The sequence below is a fragment of the Cyprinus carpio genome, chromosome B6 (genome assembly GCF_018340385.1).
Source record: "Cyprinus carpio isolate SPL01 chromosome B6, ASM1834038v1, whole genome shotgun sequence".
Lineage (NCBI taxonomy): Eukaryota > Metazoa > Chordata > Actinopteri > Cypriniformes > Cyprinidae > Cyprinus > Cyprinus carpio.
The window spans coordinates 19,856,272-19,876,148 of record NC_056602.1 but is presented as its reverse complement, the minus strand read 5'-3'; the positions used below and the strand labels follow the sequence as shown (position 1 = coordinate 19,876,148).

The 19,877-nt window shown below is 38.1% G+C and overlaps 1 protein-coding gene across 1 annotated transcript; it reads right to left on the bottom strand.

The window, feature by feature from the left end:
* Nucleotides 1-439: 439 nt before the first annotated feature.
* chd1l (chromodomain helicase DNA binding protein 1-like) lies at nucleotides 440-18,753 on the bottom strand. The gene is made up of 25 exons (XM_042726102.1): nucleotides 18,508-18,753; nucleotides 17,948-18,060; nucleotides 17,759-17,865; nucleotides 17,367-17,481; nucleotides 17,227-17,258; nucleotides 10,067-10,148; nucleotides 9,770-9,932; nucleotides 8,774-8,929; nucleotides 8,584-8,676; nucleotides 8,398-8,494; nucleotides 7,768-7,841; nucleotides 7,217-7,327; nucleotides 6,305-6,419; nucleotides 5,908-6,061; nucleotides 5,563-5,743; nucleotides 5,329-5,474; nucleotides 4,394-4,557; nucleotides 4,065-4,273; nucleotides 3,815-3,913; nucleotides 3,363-3,433; nucleotides 3,156-3,270; nucleotides 2,440-2,548; nucleotides 1,517-1,813; nucleotides 1,287-1,368; nucleotides 440-1,182 (listed from the first exon to the last, which is right to left on the bottom strand). The coding sequence occupies exons 1-25, from the start codon at nucleotides 18,599-18,601 to the stop codon at nucleotides 1,060-1,062; spliced, it is 3,102 nt and encodes a 1,033-aa protein (XP_042582036.1). The 5' UTR covers nucleotides 18,602-18,753; the 3' UTR covers nucleotides 440-1,059.
* Between the last annotated feature and the right edge of the window lie 1,124 nt (nucleotides 18,754-19,877).

Genomic DNA, 19,877 nt, shown 5'->3' with positions numbered 1-19,877 from the left:
AGTGTTTGTAAATCACTTGACAGCAAAATAATTACTTCGATGGTAGAACTTTGAGATGAGAACAACATTGGCAAGAATACTGACTATAAATAATGATCATAACTTTCATAATTCATAAACTTATTAATCAATTAGCCATTAATCAATATATCAGTTACTATTACTGACAACTATGTTGTTACAATATTGTCTGAACAATAAAAACTAAATTTGACACCTATACAGATAAGCAACTATTTTACTAAAAATGAAAGGTAAATTGCAGCACTAAGAACTTATTTTTAGGTCATATTGGGTCTTTGAACAGGAAGGACCAAATGAACAGGAGCTCTGCTAAAATGACAAACCATGAGGGAAAAAAAAACCAAAAACAATATTTACTCTAGAATAATATCACTGTGGTTAAAAACAAGGATAAACAACACAATGCATCACTTACTGTAGTTCACTGGAGGTTACTTTTTTATTATTATTATTAAAAAGTGGTCAACAATAACACAAGTTATATCATAGACATCTGATAGCTTTCATATTATCTTAGACATCAGTGGTTTGGTTTTTAGTGCATTGCATTTCTAAGTAAAACTAACATCCGTGATCCGACACTGAACAGCATTTACATCTATATCTGGGATCTAAAAAAAAAAGTATATAAACTAGATGTTGCATCTTTTTTTTATGTACTCAGTTACATATTACATCTTTTTCTGCTGTTTTTAAACCACAGCACATGTGAAATCATGTAGAAAATGCCAAATAATGTAAAAGTTTTTCATGAACTCATTCTAACCATACAGATAAGTGCATAAAGTAAATGCATCTGTGTTTACTGTAAAATCTTTCCAGAGTGTGAAACCACCGCTGTTGTTGTTTCACTTTAAACAGAAAGCAATGCTTCATTATTTGATCCATAGTATGACAAAAACCTCTTACCGTCATTTAGCTGTAACTGGATATACATGGAGGGACCAGTTCATTTCAAACTCTAAATAGATACTAAATGTGTTTGTGAATAAACCTAAGGCAAACTGACTTGAAAAGAACGCAGGAGGAGCTTTGTCAAGTTAACCTAATTACATATTTAGACACACTGACTTTCCTTTGGTTAGCAAAGCAAGACTCCAACCAATTTTTCTTTACAAGCAGGGTCTGAGGGTACTGATGCAATAGATCTCGCAGTTCCTGAAAGAGAAGTAAAAAAGAGAGCATATTGCTGTTACTAAATTAATAAATATAAGTATTAGGTAAATTAAAATCTCTTTAAAAGTTAGTTTTGATTGTACTACCTGTGCATGGATAGGACTTTCCACCTCTGCTACAATATGAGTGACGTTTGAGCTCATGAGATCCTCTTCATCGCCGTCATATGTGTAGAAACGTTAAGGTGTAAACTATTAGCTCACACCAACATCAACAAGTTTTCTTATAAATGTGATTATGATAGACATGTTGTTGTAGTGTAGTGGTTTGCTGGCTTTGTTGAACGTGTGGGTAAAGATGGAACGTGAAAGGATATGTGATAAGGTATCGGGCGAGCTTCTTCTTCTCTGTAGCAGCCATGTTGTAGAAGTAGACATGAACACCTCTCATAAAGTCAGCCAACCCTGGTGCGCCCTGACCTTCATGTGATATAGTGGAGGGTTTTGGTGACTTCGAAAGGTCTTCACTGTTATCAAGGGCACTGGAGGAGTGTGGGGACCTAGATGGTGAGGATGCTGCTGGGTCTGAGGACGAGTGTGAGGTTGATGGAGTAGATGTGCATGTGGTAGAAGACACTGTAAATGAGCGTGAAGTAGCTCGTTTGTAATAGTAGCTGAAAGCCAAGTCAAGGATAACAAAATATGCTCATTGTTGTTTCTAAAAGCCCCAATATATTTCAAATGATATTGCAAGCAAAATTAGGCTAAACAAAGTTAGGTTGGAGTTTGCTTCAGTAGTTCAAGAAATTTTGCCAAAGCAAACTTTCCAGAAAAGTTTGCTCCGGCTAATTGCCACCTTCAAATTACCATTCGTCTGTGGAGATTATGTAACAGGTAGGTGTGCTCTGGTGCTTCGCCTTCCTTGGTGTGGAAATTTTCTCTGGGTAATTTCTTGAATCCGTTGACGTCAGACGCCAATAAAATCATGATCTAACTGGAGAGCTGCTTTATAGTAAAACTGAAGATGTAATTCTAATTGAAAGTGACAATGACAATGTTTTTCAGGTTAAATACTGTAAACCTGCTTGCTCTAAAGCAAACTACTATATTTAGTGCTATATAAATAAATGTGACAAGATTGAAGTCACTATTATTAGATGCTTTCTTAACTGCTGCTTTCTTTTCTTTGTTTATTTATTTTTTTATTAAAGGAAAGCGCAACTGTAGTTCATTGTTTTACTAGCATGTAGTTTTAGAGAAAAATTAGTGCAAACTTTTCAGTTCTTCTCGGGTAGGATACATAAATGTGGAGATGCCTTTGGTGGCCAGGTGCTTGCGAATGAGTCTCTCTGTTCCATACCAGTTGAAGCCTTTAGTGGAGTGACCAATCCGAGGCAGATGGACACTTGCTATTGAAGAAAACACAGAAAATGTTAACTAAAGAGCCATTTACGCTAAAGAGCCATTTACACAGAACACATTTTTCAAAGCTGAAGTCTTGCCAGAGACATACACACAACAGACAAGCACATCCTCCCAGTGCATGTTTACACAAAAAGCTGTCAAATATAAACACAGTCCTTGTGAAAGACCTTAAAAGCATAATGATCCATTTAAAAAGAAAGCTGTTACATTACACACATTCTTATTTAGTAACATCTTAAATCTGCAGACATGAGCAAAAACAAAAAACAGCAGTACAGTCTAGACTAGATACGTTTCTGTTATGCCTAGGCCTAGGGAGTAGGCTTTTCCAAGCGTTTTGAAATGAATCCACCTCTTTGAAACAATCCCATCTAATCTTTATGATACTTAAAAAGGGGTGTGCAGTGAACTTAGGTTTTAGTACAGCAGGTTTGCAGCAAGTGTGTATTTCATTGGAAGCTGTACCATCTGTTTTGACTGCATTAATAGATTTTCATTTTAGATTTCATTTTTTTTTTTATTTGTTTATAAGGCGAATAGAGAAAGCCACGTCATTGCAACCAACTAGTTTCACAAAAGAGCGCTGAGTACCATTCTTTTGTTTGGCATCTCTGTAGATCTTCTTGAGGCCCTCATCCAAGGCAGTGAGCCGAATGCCTGACAAATTGTTGGCTTTATCCCTCTGCTGAGCAACTATAAGTGCCAGCTAGGGAAACAGGAGGCATAAAATGATTCAATAAATTGATTAAAAATAATTGACAGCAGTAGATTAAAGACATAAACAGCTTGCTGACTTACATAGTCTCTTCCACTGAGCCTCGACTGTTTGTCATCAATAGGAAAAAGCAGAACATTCCCCAGTTCTAAGTCTGCAACACACAATTATCACTTTGTCATTTATGCATTTTGTTCACTGGATATTGAATTATGCATGCTCGTTTCAGCTTATTTCTTATATTTAATTTGCCTTTGAAGTCAACAAACACTCACTGAAAATGTTTTGGTTAACAGAAAGCCATTCTAACTAAAATGTTACTACTATCTATATAGCTCTGATACCACAAACCTTGCGAAATCCCCAACATTTAACTTCACATTAATATGTATTAAATTAATGCTGACAGTTTTATGTACAATTATCTGGCAGGCAGCATAATGAGCTGTGAACTGGATACTGATTTCAGTGTGGAATGTTTGTTTTGACACAACATGAGTTAGACACGTCTCAGCAAACAGGAAAGGTTCGTCACCTTCCATGTCCCCAGCCAACTGGTACTGCTTCTTCGGCTCATCTGATCTGAGCTCCAGTGCAGTAAACAATCCTCCTCGGCCCCAGTGTCCAGAGTCATCTACACAATAAAAACGGATAAACAACATGCCTAATTTAGCAGAAAGCTGAGTTTGTCATAAAAAGGCCCCATATTTGTTAACAATTCATGAAGGATAATCAATATGTCAACAGTTGTCTTCTGACAGCGAGACATTTTAATAGAGACATACCAACACAGTGCACAATAATGGCATCCTCTCGATCAGCCTGAGGGTGAGTTACATCACCCAGCACATAGTGAATGGCTGTGTGATCCGAATCAGTGGAGCTCCAGCTGACGACATCATCATCATCTTCATCAGGCTCTATATCCTCACCCTCACTGTCGACTTGCGGCAAGCACAGCGATTTGTAGCCACATGATTCCCACCATGCCATCCTGCCATTGAAGGATACAAATACAAACAAGGCTATAAAATAGACATCCACGGGAACATACAAATAAATATACTATATACTGGCCAAAAATATGCAACAGAATGCCAGAATTTTTTTTTACTTCTTCTTGTAATTTAGTTCTTCCTGTTGCCTTTTCCTTTCGTCCTGTAGCTTCGCCCTCTTTGCAGCAGCTTCTTGTCTCTTCTGACGTCTCTGTTCTAACTCTGATTCTGTAAGAGGTCTTTTCCTCCTCCCTGGGTCGATCAAGGGCCCAGACAGGGACACCTGATGAGCAGCAACAGACTTTTGTTTTTTTGTTTGATTTAATTAAATATAAATACATGACTAAATACAATAAATAAAAATAAATACTAAAATATGAATTATTATCTTTTTATCATGAAAGAAAAAAAATGACTGCAATCAAAATATTTACCAACTAACAATCTAACAATTTAATACACATTATACACCACCATTCAAAAGTCTGGGGTTGGTAAGATTTTTTAATGTTTTTAAAACAGGTCTCTTATGTTTACCAAGGCTGCATTTTCGGATCAATATAATGGTTATGTGGTAAAATATTATTACAACATAAAATAACCTTTTTATATTTTAATATATTTTAAAATGTAATTTATTCCTGTGATGGCAAAGCTAAATTTTCAAAGGCTTCAGTGTCACGCAATCCTTCAGAAATCATACTAATATGTTGATTTGATGCTCAAGTAAGATTTATTATTATTATTATCAGTTAAAAACAAAAAAATATATTTTTGTGGAAACCCTGATACTTTTTTCAGGATTCTTTAATGAAAAGAAAGAAAGAGCATTTCTTTTAAAGTATAATTGTTTGTAACAATCATTTACACTAAATAATTTCATCATTTACTGTCACTTTTGATCGATGTAATATGTCCATGCTGAATAAAAGTAGTATTACTTAATAAAAAATAAAATGATAGTAGTAATAAATAATAGTAAAAGTGATATATACATAAATACATATATGACACAATTTTTTTAAAAAGTAGTGTAACCTTTCAAATAAGTTACCCCAGCTTTATTACGAAGTGCACGGCCCTCCTTCCCAGCATCCTCTAGATCAGCTAACTGCTTCTCAAGTAACAGTTCAAAGGTCTTCTCATCCTCGGCACTGGGGTCTTTAGAGTAGTCCTTACCCTCGAAGTAGTACATGTGGTCTAGAAAGTCAGAAAAGACATTAACAGATCATCTAATTTTCAAGTGCCAGTTACAACAAGATTACTGAACAAAAGCTAAGTGTTGTACTTTGACCCTCCATGTCCTCATCTTCCTCTTCATCGCTCTCATTAAGCTTGACATGCTCTTCATCCGTTAGCCATCGGCCGTCTCGAGACTGCCCCAGGATCAGCCTGAGGTCTACGTCTTGAATGGAGCTCTCCTCTGACGACAGCAGCTTATCCACACCAAACTTCAGGATCTCACTCAGCTAGATTGGTGGGGATGTAAGTGATAGCATACTGAGAAACTGTTAACATTTGCAGTTTCACAAGAAGGGAAACCACAAGTACACAGACAAAGAAATGAACCAGGAAACAGGGCAAAGTCACAATGTGATGAGCTTAAGAGATAAGGACATGTCTCTCTCTCCACCTGAAGGCCAGAAGCTGCAGATTGAGCCTGGTCTAGAAGAGAAAAACGTCCCTCCTCAATCACTGTGTCTGTGAGACGTAGTTTAGACACAGCACGGGAATAGATGATCTCTTCTACAGTATCTCTACCGAGAAGCCGGATCACTTTAACAGGCCTGCAATCAAAAAGAGAATTTATCTACATATACAAGCAGAGCAGAGACATTAAATGCATGTTAATGTTGCTCTGTGTCATACAATGAAAGCATATGGCGACCAAGAACTATCAAAAAATGGTCGAATGGTTCTAAAGACTGGGATTAGAAGTCACATGGATCACTTTTGTTATACTTATTTTTTTATATGCTTGACACTTCAAAACTAGACAGAACAACATAAAAATTTTGCCAGTGGAATACCTTGTTTGGCCAATCCTGTGGGCTCTGGCTGCTGCTTGTAGGTCATTCTGTGGGTTGAAATCACTGTCCACAAATATCACCGTATCTGCTGCTGTTAGGTTCATGCCAACCCCTCCTAAAACAACAAAAATGTTTGGGCATAGAAAGATTCTGAAAGAAGTCTCTTATGCTCAACAAGTCTGCATTTATTTGATCTAAAATACAGCAAAACATAATATTGCAAAATATAATTACAACTTAAAATAACTGTTTTCTATTTTTATATATTTTATTTATTCCTGTGATGTTGGAAATGAATCAATAAAAAAAGTTGGAAATGAATCAATAAAAAATAATGTTTTTTTCATTGTGCATTGCAATTCATCTCAATCAAACTGCAGTTGGGTTATTTTGATTAGGTAAAAAATAACAACAACAACAAAAATATAGCTGTAATCTGTTTTTGCAAATAAACTTTTCATATATATATATATATATATATATATATATATATATATATATATATATATATATATATATATATATATATAAGATTCTTTGATGAAGAGAAAGGTCAAAAATAAAAGAAGTAGTAAATGTCAGTGTAAAAATAAAATGTTGCATTGAAAGTGAAGCTCCAATTATAATCTGAACAGCTAAGAAAAAAAATGGCATAAGATAAACTGATAAAGATGGCCTCAATATTTATGCATTATCTCTTGTCACGACTTTCAGTTTTCAATTGCATGTGTCTGTTTAAAAGATGCAGATAAGATTTGCATCAGACACATGAGGGCAATTTTGCAACCTGGAAGGGTATTCAAATATAATACTCTAAAAATATACTAACTAATAAAATGGATTTGGACTGCAGTTGATTATAGAGTGTGATGGTGTGAATCTCAGATTGGCTTTCCCAGACTGTGAACTCACCAGCTTTGGTGCTGAGGAGGAATATAAAAACATCTTTGGAGCTGAAGTTTTTGATAGCTAGGTTACGTTCCTCTCCCCGGACTGAACCATCCAGACGCTCATAACTGTAACCTGCAGAGAAGTAGGAGGGCTCAATCAGAGCTGGCGGTTACACAGCCGGTAGCACATACTGCAACAAACACAGGATGTGATACTGAACCCACATCAACTGCTCTAGATCAGAGGACTAGATTACTAGGAGAACATGTAAGGTACAGTTACACAAATGTTCCAAATTGAGAACAAACAAACATATGTTTAAGAATACAAAGCTAAAACAATTTCTTTTTCAAATGAAAGTCTTGAGTGAGCAAGACTTTCAAGACTTAGTGGCAACACTAAGTGATTCATGCTTTCACCTTAATTGCATCATTTAAAGTCTGTGTTGACATTTTTCTGGCTTGATTCCATTAAGATAAGAAAAGTAAGCACTTTGGTGATCTGTCATGCACATCACCAAACCACAGTTTAATAAGAAAAGGCGAAGGCTCTGTAAAAGTGTGTCTTAGTACCTCTATACTCCAAGTAATCTTGCAGAATATCCAGCATCCTGGTCATTTGAGAAAACAGAAGAAGACGATGGCCCCTGCAAACAGAGACAAAAATTTTATATCTCCAAATCAAAAAAAATAAAATTTAAGGCTACACTACGTAAACATTTGGCCCTCTAGTTATTAACATCTAAAACTGCATGTGTCTCGGGGAAGAACATTGCTTCGGTTGTGCTTTGGCACTGTTTATGTGTATGGATAAATGTGGTTTGAGGCACTGGTGTGAAACTCCTTACAACTGGACTTTTATCAAGGATATATGACATATATGTGCAACAACGTATGCAATTTTCTGAAAAATCTTTTCATACAGCAATATAAATCATTGTTATGGCCATAGGTTTATTTTAGGTTTATTATACTCTACTGGTCAAATGTTTGGAATAATTAAGACTTTGAAAGAAGTCTTTTGTGGTTAAAAAGGCAGTACTTATTTGATTAAATTGATGATGAATAATGAAATTATTGATTAGAACCATTAATAATAATGGAGTCACAATAATAATTAATGATTCACCAAATCAGCATATTATACCAGTTAGCGACAGAATTATAGCGACAGGAAGGAAACTTAAGGTGAGCAAGACACACCCCTCCTGAAGATAAGCCAGCATGGTATCCAGAAGAGAGAGCTTTCCACTGGCCTTCACTAAATGCTCCCCCATCTCAAACGGTTCTGGTTCCACACCTACATGGAAAAGGTTCAGAATAAAGAAAATTAGTTGTTTTTATTTTGTTTGAATACAGAAAAACCACAAAAAGTGATAGAGTTTTTACCATCAAACAAATACGGATGGTCCACACATTTCCTGAGCTGCATTAAAATGTTCAGAAGTCGGGTCTTAGTGTTTTGATCAGTCCTAAAGGCATCTGAAATGATCAAAACACTAAAATGAACACTTATGCTTTTGCTTAAGTATTCAATTTTGATCGTTGTGACAGTTGATTCATGTCGGGGCAGACTTACCAAGGTCTCTCATCAGAATGGCTTTATAGTATCTCTTCTGAAGGGCAGACAGCCCATGAAAAACCACGAGATCTGTCTTCTTAGGTAGTTCGGCAGCCACCTCTGCTTTAACCCTGCGCAACAAAAAAGGCTGGAGCACTCGATGAAGCTCATCAGCTGCAGACAAGAACAACAATGTTATATACTCCCACACAAGGTCATCCGAGTCCAAATATTATCTCAATTTATGATCTCTATCCTCTGATAGCCTCAAGCAAATCTGACAGGTGAGTCAAGGAGAGAGAACATGACAAACTGGCATTGCGAAACTGACATCTTTTTTTGTGATCTGCCATGGTGTCATTAAACAGCTTGAAAGATCAAAGACATTTTTAAATATAACTCCGACTGGATTCGTCTGAAAGGAGAAAGTCATATACACCTAGGATGCCTCGAGGGTGAGTAATTTATGGCCCTTATTTTCATTCTTGCGTGAACTAACCCTTTAAGGTCAATGATGGCAGCTAGTATGGATTTTTAACATTTGCTGAAACCAAATGTTAATAAGGGTGGTAGCAGATATAAATGATCTTTTCAATGCTAAAGGCCCGTTCACACCAAGAACGATAACTATAAAGATAACTATAAAGATAACTATAAAGATAACGATATTAGCGTCCACACCAGCGAACGATATCTTATGTTTATTCTAAGCGCACGCTCGTCTGGCGCTTTAAATTCTCGAGCGCGTTACAACAGGATGGATTCTGATTGGCTGTCAATTTTTTATCGTTCATCAGCTGGAAAAAAAAATCGTTTTGAAAGTGATTCCAACGATATCGTTTTTCTTTGTCTTTATCGTTATAGTTGTGGTGTGGACGGTGCTGTTCTTTAATACTGAAAACGATTTTTAGAACTATATCTTTATCGTTATCTTTATAGTTATCGTCCTTTGTGTGAACGGGCCTTAACAGTTTGATTTTTACACTGAAAGTGCAAAGGTTTGTGCAACCATACCAAGAGCAGGTTCAGTCTGTACGTCTGCATAGGCACTAACAAAGTCCTCAACGGCTTCAGGCAGAAACAGACTGGGCTGGATGAATGTGAGGAGGGAATAGACTTCTTGCAAGTTATTCTGAATGGGGGTGCCTGTCAACAGCACTCGGAAACCTACTGTAAACTAAGAAGATAGATGTCAGATGTCAGTTAATAACAGGGGAAGGCTGAAAAATTGACAAGCAAGGCTAGGTTTATTATCAGGGGTTTTACAGACTGACAGTGACTGTAAAAACAATGAAAATGCAATCGTGTAACCTCTTTGAGGGTTTGGTGCAGCAATGATTCCTGGTTCTTCAGCCGGTGAGCCTCATCGACAACTAAAATCTTCCATTTCCAACTGTGGGAAGAGAGTGGAGGGATAAAGTTAAATATGAATTGAAATATGCAGTCACCAACACCAATAAACTGATCATTATTTTTGTTATATGGCTGATAAAATTTAAATTCTACAATATTTTGTCTGAATAAATTAAAAACACAACACACGGAACACACAAAACGTTAAAACCAAACTTTTAAAGGCTTCAAGTTACTAAATTATTAGTAATTAGCTTTTAAAGATTAGATGAGAGCAAAGTTGCCTGCAAAACCAAGGAGGGCCAAGTTTTTTAATTGCAGATTTAAAATTTCAAAAGATCATCTATGGCAGGGGTTCTCACATTGGTCTACATTGAAAGGTCCAAATCTGAATTTTCATCAGTGTCAAAGGTCCAGACCGGAACAATCGGTTATTACAAAACTTGTTTTTAATAAACATACATTCATAACAAATAAACACTCATTTGTAAAAAAATAATTGTGAGTGCCCTTTGCATTCAAAACACATCAATAACAAGTGCAAAAGTGGCAAAACAATTAATTTAAGTGTCAGCAATAGAGGTCGACCGATGCCGATATTTAGAAATCAAGGCATCCAATGGCCGATGATGATGTTTTTTTTTTGTTTTTTTTTTGGCTGATATGTTAGGCCGATTTACTTCTTTTTTTTTCCTTTATCTCATAAAAGATAGTTTGAGTAAATGATTATTGCAGGGCACAAGATGGTTATAGTAGTAGTAGTAGCCTAATTCATAGTAATAATACATGGCTTAAAACTTAAACACCTTCTCAAAGCAGTTCTGAAGCATGCTTTTGTTTGTTTGCTGACAGACACCAGTGTTTTCCACCAGACTTGCAAAAGCAAATTCATTCTCTGCCAGCAGGAGGCGCTGTTGGAGCGGGAGATATATAGCGGTTTCCCCAGTAACGGCTGTAATCAAATCAGTGTTGCGCTCACAAACGCTACTATATCAGGCATTACAAGATGAAATGAAAATTACATCGAAGCTTTTCTGAAGACGGTCAGTTCTTTCAAAGATACAGTCATATAAAACACCCATGCTGTTTTATTTTTGAAACGTGCAGTACTCGGTTTATTCAACGAAGTATAAGCCTTTTGGAAAATCTATTTGTGGTGGTCAGTTTTGATATTGTGACGGGCTGCCACAAATAACTTAATGTATGGGAAACACTGGACACTGCTATAAGTCAAATGGCCATAATCTAAGTGATAACAAATATATATTTATATAAACTCATATTACCGGTGAAATGTCGCCGATTATGTCAAACGTCATATGCTCACTGGAAGTCATGACAACAAATGCCATGAAGGAAATTTTGAATATCTCGCCTGCACTTTCATTTCGGACCATCTCCAAAAAGACATTAAAAAAAAAATAACAAAAATTAAACAAACTATTTACAAGTTTCACGTGCGTTATCAAAGTAGGAAATATAATTAGTGCTCTTGAAATACAAAATGGAGGCGGGTCCGGGAGAAGCACTGATCTATAGTGTATATTACAAAACATAATTGTTTTAAATAACACATTACAAAAGAACAAGTTAGCTGATTAAACTACTCTTTATTTACAGTTATGTTTATATACAAAAGAAATAGAAAAGCGTAAAACTAAAAGTTAAACTCAAAACTACAAGTGAATTTAGGTATAAAAACGATTTCTATAATGCACAATATGAAAAATATGGATATTCATTTTGCAATTTGCTAAATGTTACATTTAACAGTGATACTAAATTATTACTAATTAGCTTTTAAAGATTAAATTTAATTGAACATTAGATGACTGAAAAAGGTAATTTTAAAAATAAAAATAGGGGAAATGAGCTAGCACAATTAAATATTAAATATCCAAAATGACAAACACACACACACACACACACACACACACACACACACACACACACACACACACACACACAGTGGAGATCATAATTTGACAATAAACTAGAAACACTCTGTTATTGTTATTGTATTGTTATATCTTCATTATATTATATTATTCATATATTATAATCTTCATTGTTCAAAATTTGAAGGCATATTAACTGTGGGTATACCACTGTTATACTAACATGTTTGACAAAATGAGAAAAAACTTTATTTGGCTGAAAACACAGTGATAAAAATTAGAGAACAGTAACCACTGTAGCACGAAAGATGATTACAACTAAAATCTTGGAGGGTTAAAGTTGTCAGAAATTATTAGGAATTGTAGAGGCTCCCGTTTTGAATGCCTTCAGCACATCTGCGGCCACTGGACATCACTATTTTCTCAGACAGCGCTGGTGAGATCTTGGTACACTTTTCTTCCACAGTTTGGTAACTGCAGTGGGTTTATGAGGCATAACTTTGTTGATTTTCCAGAGATTTTTAGTTGGGTTTAAATCTCTGGGCTGACCATTCATCAATTCAGTGTTCTTAGCTTCAAGGAACTGTTTTATCTGTTTTGCAGTGTGACGGTGCATTGTCTTGCCTGAAAATTGCATCCTGATTAGGAGATTCTTGCAGGGAACATACTGCATGTTGCTGAAGGAGGTTCACCCTGCCATGTAGCTGTATAAGAGACCCACCTTCTGCTGCAGAAAACATCCTCCAAAGCATGATACTTGCTCCTCCACCTTTCACTGACTCCTTTATACACTCAGGGTTCAGTCTTTCCCCGAGTTTAAACCCGAACATAATGTTTCCCATCAGACCCAAATCAATTAAACTTGCTCTCATCACTAAAGTGAACTTTGGACCAGTTCTCTTCTGTCCACACAACATGCTCCTCAGCAGAGATTAGTAGACTTTTAATTCTTTTTGCTGATGAGAGGCTTTGTCACTTCAGAGTGCATTTTCTGTCTGACTTCTCTTAAACATGCTGAGACAGATTCTTACCCTGTTTAGCACTGAACTGGAATGGTGCCAGTAAGTTTGTCATATAATGAAGGAAATTAGCACAAGGTGCCAGATTAACACCAATAACTTGTATATCAATATCTGTAAGTGTTCTCTAATTTTGATCAGAGTTCTTTTTCAAATATGTCATTTAAGTTTTTTACACTGTGCTTCAGAATATAATTAATTTATAAAATATGCTTAAGAAACGTCTCTGGTTACTGTCGTAAACTCGGTTCCCTGAGAGTCATGAACACGGCAGCCTACGCCATGTTTGTTCCCGTCTCTCAGGGAACCGAGGTTACGATAGTAACTGGAGACGTTCCCTCTTGAGAACGGTCTCTCAACATTGCTCACTGGCGAAGAAAAAAGCTCAGCCTCAGCAGAGCAAACATGAACAGTTCTTGCAAAGCACAAATAATAATCCCCAACCAATCATAGGCCTCGTTTACACTGCAGGTCTTGATGCCCAATTCTGATTTGTTGCCTACATCCTTTTTTTTTTGGCTGACCGTTTACACGTTCATTCAACTGTGACCCATATTCGATTCATGTGTTTACACTTGCCATACCATCTGAAACATCGCGCATGCATTGTTGTCATTTACCACCCCCACATGTGCTTCCTCCTGAGAACACTGTGATCTGTGCTGACAAAATGAGTCACAATGAGCAAATTAAAAACAAAAATGTCATTCTCCATTAAAAGACCTTCAAAATGATTTATGATTTGTTGGAATCGGTCAAAAAATGACTGAGCCACACCCATTTGAAGTCGATAGAGTGAAGTCTTCAATCTTTTCTTATTATTAATTACTATATTAATAATCACAATACAGCTATTTTTATTTTATCTCTGCTATTATAAATGAGAACAGATTAAAAAAAAAACAGAACAAATAGCCTAGAAAGAAACAAATAATGCATTACCGTTATCATTTTATATCTAAAGCATTCATGTACGAAAAACAAATAATCAAATTAAAACATAACTTAAGCGTGTTCATTACAAATAAATTGATTATTAAAACTACAAAAGCAGTTCAACGAAGTGCAGCGAGTGATTCCCTCTTTTCTTTTGTTGTTAGATTAACATTATGATACATGATACTAGACGTCTCACTGTAATGCACGGATCTAATATAATGTTACACATCAGATTTTTTCCCCCAACAGTTCCCCAAGCATTCACTTAAGACAAAACAGATTATATTTGCGTGAATACTGAAATACCATAATTCTGTATATGTGTGTATTTATCGGGATCGCGCACCGTTATAAGCAGGCACTTCGGATGACAGTCAGCGTGAGAAGTTTGTGTAGAAGAGGTGATCTTTTGATAAAATCACGAGAAGTGAGTGGATTAAGATGTTTAATTACTACTTGGAGCATTTTTTTCTGGGTATTTAATGTTTTTTTTTTTTTTTTTGCCTGTAGCTCAAAATAGCCTGTGTGAATTTACACTCATTTTGCCAGCACGGGTCACATATGACGTCATTAAACCGCAAAGAAGTACCAAATTTTCGCAGTTTTAATGACGTACAGAAGACAATGCCTCAGAAAATCCGATCTGCCTGTTTACATGACGGATTGTCACAAATCTGATTTCAGATTTTAGGGTCACATTTAACCGAGCGGCAAACCTCCCGCTCTCTCTCGTGAAGCCTATAAGGAAGTGACTAAAACTGTAATTCATCGACTGGCCGCTTGAGGCTGGCTGCAAAAGGGAGTCAGTCCCATAGAGTCCCCATGTTAAAATGCCCAACTTTACAGCAGAAAAAAACATGTTTACAGCCTGGTGCAAAAAATGATTTTGGTCTATATAGTTATTTTTGCCCTTCATGACAACTGTGAGGGGGGTGAATTTTTTTATAACTCATCCGTTTAAATTATATTAAGCCTTAAAGTTCTGCATAATTAAGGACGTGGCCACGTGAGTGACAGGTGGATTGCCGCGGCTGACAATGCTGTCTTGCTAGGTGGGCGTGGCTTCAGCAACGAGGTCCCGCCTTTTTGCCCATTTTCGATTATCCGGGAGAGTCGCGCGGTGATGCGCTGCCAAGATGGCGACGGCCCGCTCTGCACACTTTGAGCTTCAAAACCGTTCTTGAGGAGTCTATGGGTGACGTCAAGGACACTACGTCCATGTTTTTATACAGTCTATGCATTTAACTGGCAGTGTAAATGAGGATCCAATCAGGTTATTCAGAATCCATGTCTAAAACCAGGTCTACTTGTTGAGAGAGACGCTGCGCCATTGCATTAAAGAAGTCTAGGAAGTTGTCAGTCACCTCAAAATGCATGTATATACATGTATAGACACCGGCTTGTGTCCCTCCCATCCTATGCTGTAACAGTGTGACAGCGCAGACACGATAACACTGAATATCACAAGGCTCGCTCCACTGGTACGAACGGGAGCAACGCGTTCTGGGTACAGTGATGGCCCCGTCCCCGATTTCTGAATCTGCACGAGGATCTTTTTCAGCGTTGTCATTTTGAATGTGCATTTGTATAATGCACGGTTGATGGGTCTCAGGTCTAGGATCGGACGAAGAATGCCACCTTTCTTTGGAAAGACAAAGTAGCAGCTGTAGAACCCACTCTCTCTCTCTCTCGCTCGACGGGACGACTTCTATCGCGCATTTTGCAAGGAGGTTGAGAACCTCTTGCCTCAGCACAGACTTTCTGCACGTGCCGGTACTGTCGACATGACAACGCCATTGAACTGGGGTGGTCTGCGCCAAAACTAAAGCATGTAGCCATTCTCTATAACGTTCCCCGGATGGACCGCCATGTGTTTGCAAAATGGCACAATGGACAGAGCGCCTCGCCCTCTGTATTCTGAGCAACGCCGCTGTATGCCGGGAGTTCATTCAGAAAACTCACGGGACAAATTGAAGCGCTGTATGGCAGCGTAGGTCATGCATTGCCTATTGTATGTGCGAAGTGTCGAGAGTGAGCTGCGTGAAGATCCTTAAAGGACTTGGGATCCACTCCACCCTCGTCCAGGAATTTCAGGAACTGTGCCTGAAAAACTTGGAGTACTGCCATTGTGTGAAGCGCTGAGATTGCTTCCCCTGAAGTGGCGTACACCTTGTCCCCGATGTGAGTGGTTAGACTGCAGGGCCTCGACGCCAGTGAAGCACCAGCCTTCAGAGAGGCAGACGAGGGACATAGGTGCACTGCGACAGATTCCTCAACGGGTGGAATGCGCGTATATCCATGGGTTTCCGCCCCATTGACTTTAGCGACCTTGTCGTGCAGCTCGGTGGCTCGAGTGAAGGAACCACGAATCCAGCTTGCTCTTAGCTGATTCGTCGGGGGATTCCCACTCCAGACCTAGATCGCTCACACCCTTGGTGAGAATCCGGACGAGCTCGTCCTGTAACACGGCCTGTCCCTCAACTTCAGAGCGCTCCTCCAGAGTGTGGGCCCAGTCCTTCTCAGATGCCGTCAGAGACATAGCCTCGTCGAGATCATCGTCCCCCACACGTGCCGAAAGAAATGACCTCCGAAGCACCAGTGTTGGGTCAAAGGCTCTCTTCTGCTAAAAACACTGGAAAGCGGGGGGTGAAACGCACCTTTCAGCGTGGTCGCGACTCGCTGGTGGCAGTGGGACGTTGCCGAGAGAAATCATTGAGGGCGCTGTTCCCCCCGGCTCTAAGCACCCACACTGAGAATTCGTTGCAGGGCAGGCAGCCCGACCCCACGAATGCTGCCTCCGCATGGGCGAGACCCAGGCACAGGATGCAGAATTCCCCTTGGCTGGCATTGGCCAGTGAGAATTGCAACTTCACTAACGTTGTGCAATAAGATTTCAGGTAGGTTTAGGAAGGAGGGGAGTCCCCAAAAGCATCAACTTCTGACGCCATGTCGAGAGGACGTTTTCGAGAGGGAACTGCCTTTCTACTCCTGTTAGGATAACTTCAAATAGGACTAAGCAATGGCCTATAAATTGAGGAAATTCTAGGTTGTTCCCTAATTTTGATCTCCAGTGTATATCACCAATACAAACAAAAGTGATAGTAAAAACTTTTATATCACTCAATAACCAATATGGCATCAATATTGTTGTTTAATTATGTGCAAAATGCCCGAGTAGCAGAATTGTGGAAATATAGTAATTTAGATAAAGTTTCAAACTCTGTTTACCAAAAACAGCAAAAAGAAAAATCAAGTTGATTACCTTTTCAGGTATCTGGCATCCTTGAGGCACATCTATTAAATATGATTTAAGAAGATTTTCTGTTAATAAACAGTGCAAAGACTTGGAATGCAACCCCTTTGAATGCAGTTATCAGTATCACAGATCTCTGGTGTACTTACCTCATAGGTGGTGAGAAGAACATGGAAGTGTTGGTCATTCCTGAGCTCTTTCTGGAGCTCTGCCCTTCTTTCTTTATCCCCAGTGTAACAGATCACAGACAGACTGGGACAGAAGCTGAATTAAAACAATTAAATATGAGAACCTTAACTAATTTTTCATGTTAAGTTGAATTCAAGGTAGATACTAAGCCAGCGTTTATATGCTATTGTCTCCATCTAGTGACAGTGACAACACATTATCTTTCATTTAAAATCAGTTCATGCTGCAATATTCATACATTCATAAAGTGACAAACAGTTTTGCAGTCCTGTATCAATAATAAATCAACATATCTTTAAATCTAATCTAAACTGACCACACAAGTCTAATCATAAACCGGCATTACCCTTACCGCTCTAACTCCTGTCTCCAGTTCTCCAAAACAGATAAGGGACAAAGCACAAGGAACGGTCCGTTCATCTTAAGGCATCCCCGAGCATATGCCAGCAAAGAAATGGTCTATAGCAGAGGACGACATCTCACTTATCTGATATCTGACATCATGGAATAAATCTCTGTCTTAAAAGCGAGCATTACTAACCTGACAGGTCTTGCCCAGACCCATCTCATCACCAAGGATGCAGCCCTGCTGGTTCTTCATACACTGTGACAGCCACCTCACTCCATCCACCTGATAAAACCTCAGATGAATTGCTGTTAGAAAGGAGATAAAGGATTGCAGTGTTGTTCCTAAGAAAACTTTTAGAGTATTTCAAACCATAAAGTGGGCCTTTAAAAACATTTCCCCCCCACTGGTTTCATAAATTAATGTTTCACGTGAAAAGCCAACCTTGTCCAAAAATGTTGTATCATGAAATAGATGCCATTTCGCTCTAAAAGTTAACTTAAAAGACTAATCTCAAAACTTACGTAATGAACAGCACCATTTCAGATTTATACAAGTAACTTATTCAGTGTTAATAGTGCTCATTAGGTTGCGACAAAACTACTATAATCTATGAACGCAGTCCATTAAAATAATAATTTAATTATATTACACATCATTTGTGAAAAATTTGCATGCTAAAAATCTTAAATGACATAGAAATACTTTGTTGTATTTGCTTTTAACATGTCACAAGAAGCTCTCAATTCACACACCTTCTAATCCCCATTTTTTCAGGTCGCTCTCCGTTAATTCCGATTTCTCCTTTTCTGGTATGTTGTTTTTGACTGCTCGAAGAAACTGTGACATTTTTGTGGTTTAATTATGTTTACCTCTACCTTCAGACACTTTATTCATTCGAGTATTAAAGTTATAATAGCTTGCCCGCGCCAGAGTCTGACGTGAACTCAGGCATGACTACTTCCTACAACAGTGAGTGGGCGGGTCCCAGGACAGAGGTCGTCCAATGACTAGTCGGTGATGCAGACACATACTTTAAAGGCGCCATTCTTAAAAAGATAAACCCTGCGTCTCAATGTTCATACTATCCATCCTAAAGAATGTGTGAGATTAGAATAAGTGTGTCCCAAAGCATAGTATGATGAAAAGAGTGTGCCAAAAGTCCCCGGATGGTCTACTATTTCAGGTCAATTCGTTCCAGAACTACAAACACGAAGAAAACGCGTTAGAAAAACTACAAATGTGGCGGATGCGCGCGATCGACAGTTAGGTGGTCTATTATTTCAGGTCAATTCGTTCCAGAACTACAACAGCGACCCCATTGGAACTCAATTGAGACAAGTGAAGCCCATTTTTAGCGATTTTTAGCACTTCCGTTTCTGACGCGCAGACTCAAACTAAGCTTGATGACGTCAGCAACCTGTCTGACAGATGTAAATCTTCTAGTAGCTGTGCGTGCAAACTGCCATCGTTATTCTTGCAGAGACGGCGAGCTTGAGCGGGGAGTTCTTTGGCCTGAGTGAGCAGGAGTAAGTATTCTGATTAATTATTTTGTATAGTATTTTAAAATGTAACGCCAGTACGCCATATCTCTTGACGTCTCCCCCGATTGACTGCGAGCTTCTCCTCCTGTCTGTACGGTAATTTCTCTACTGTGCGACAGAGAGTCGAGTGGTTATGACGCAATCGTTAGCCTATTTTTACAAAAACTGTTTCTACGAGGCCATAATGTAACATAGAAGGTAATGGAGCCCTTTATACATTGTCGTGTATCTTTAGAAATAAATAACGGACAAATGGAGTCTTTAAATGCCTCAGATGTAAAGTTATTCGCTGTCAAAGTGACGCAAAAATGAATGGGAGTCAATGGGATGCTAACGCAAGTGAAGTTATGCTACAAGATGGCGGCCGGCTGGCGACTTCAACTTACGGTAGTTTTACTTGCGGTCTGGTTTTTTGGTGGTTGAGTTACTGATAGCCAACATTTAACCTTGTTAAACATATTTATTTATTGTTATCCGTGTTATATTTCATCTGGAACAGCAATGTGAACTTTTATGAACATCCATTTGGTCGTTAACTTTTAAATACATCATTATACAGAAAATATGAGCAGAGTTCTCCG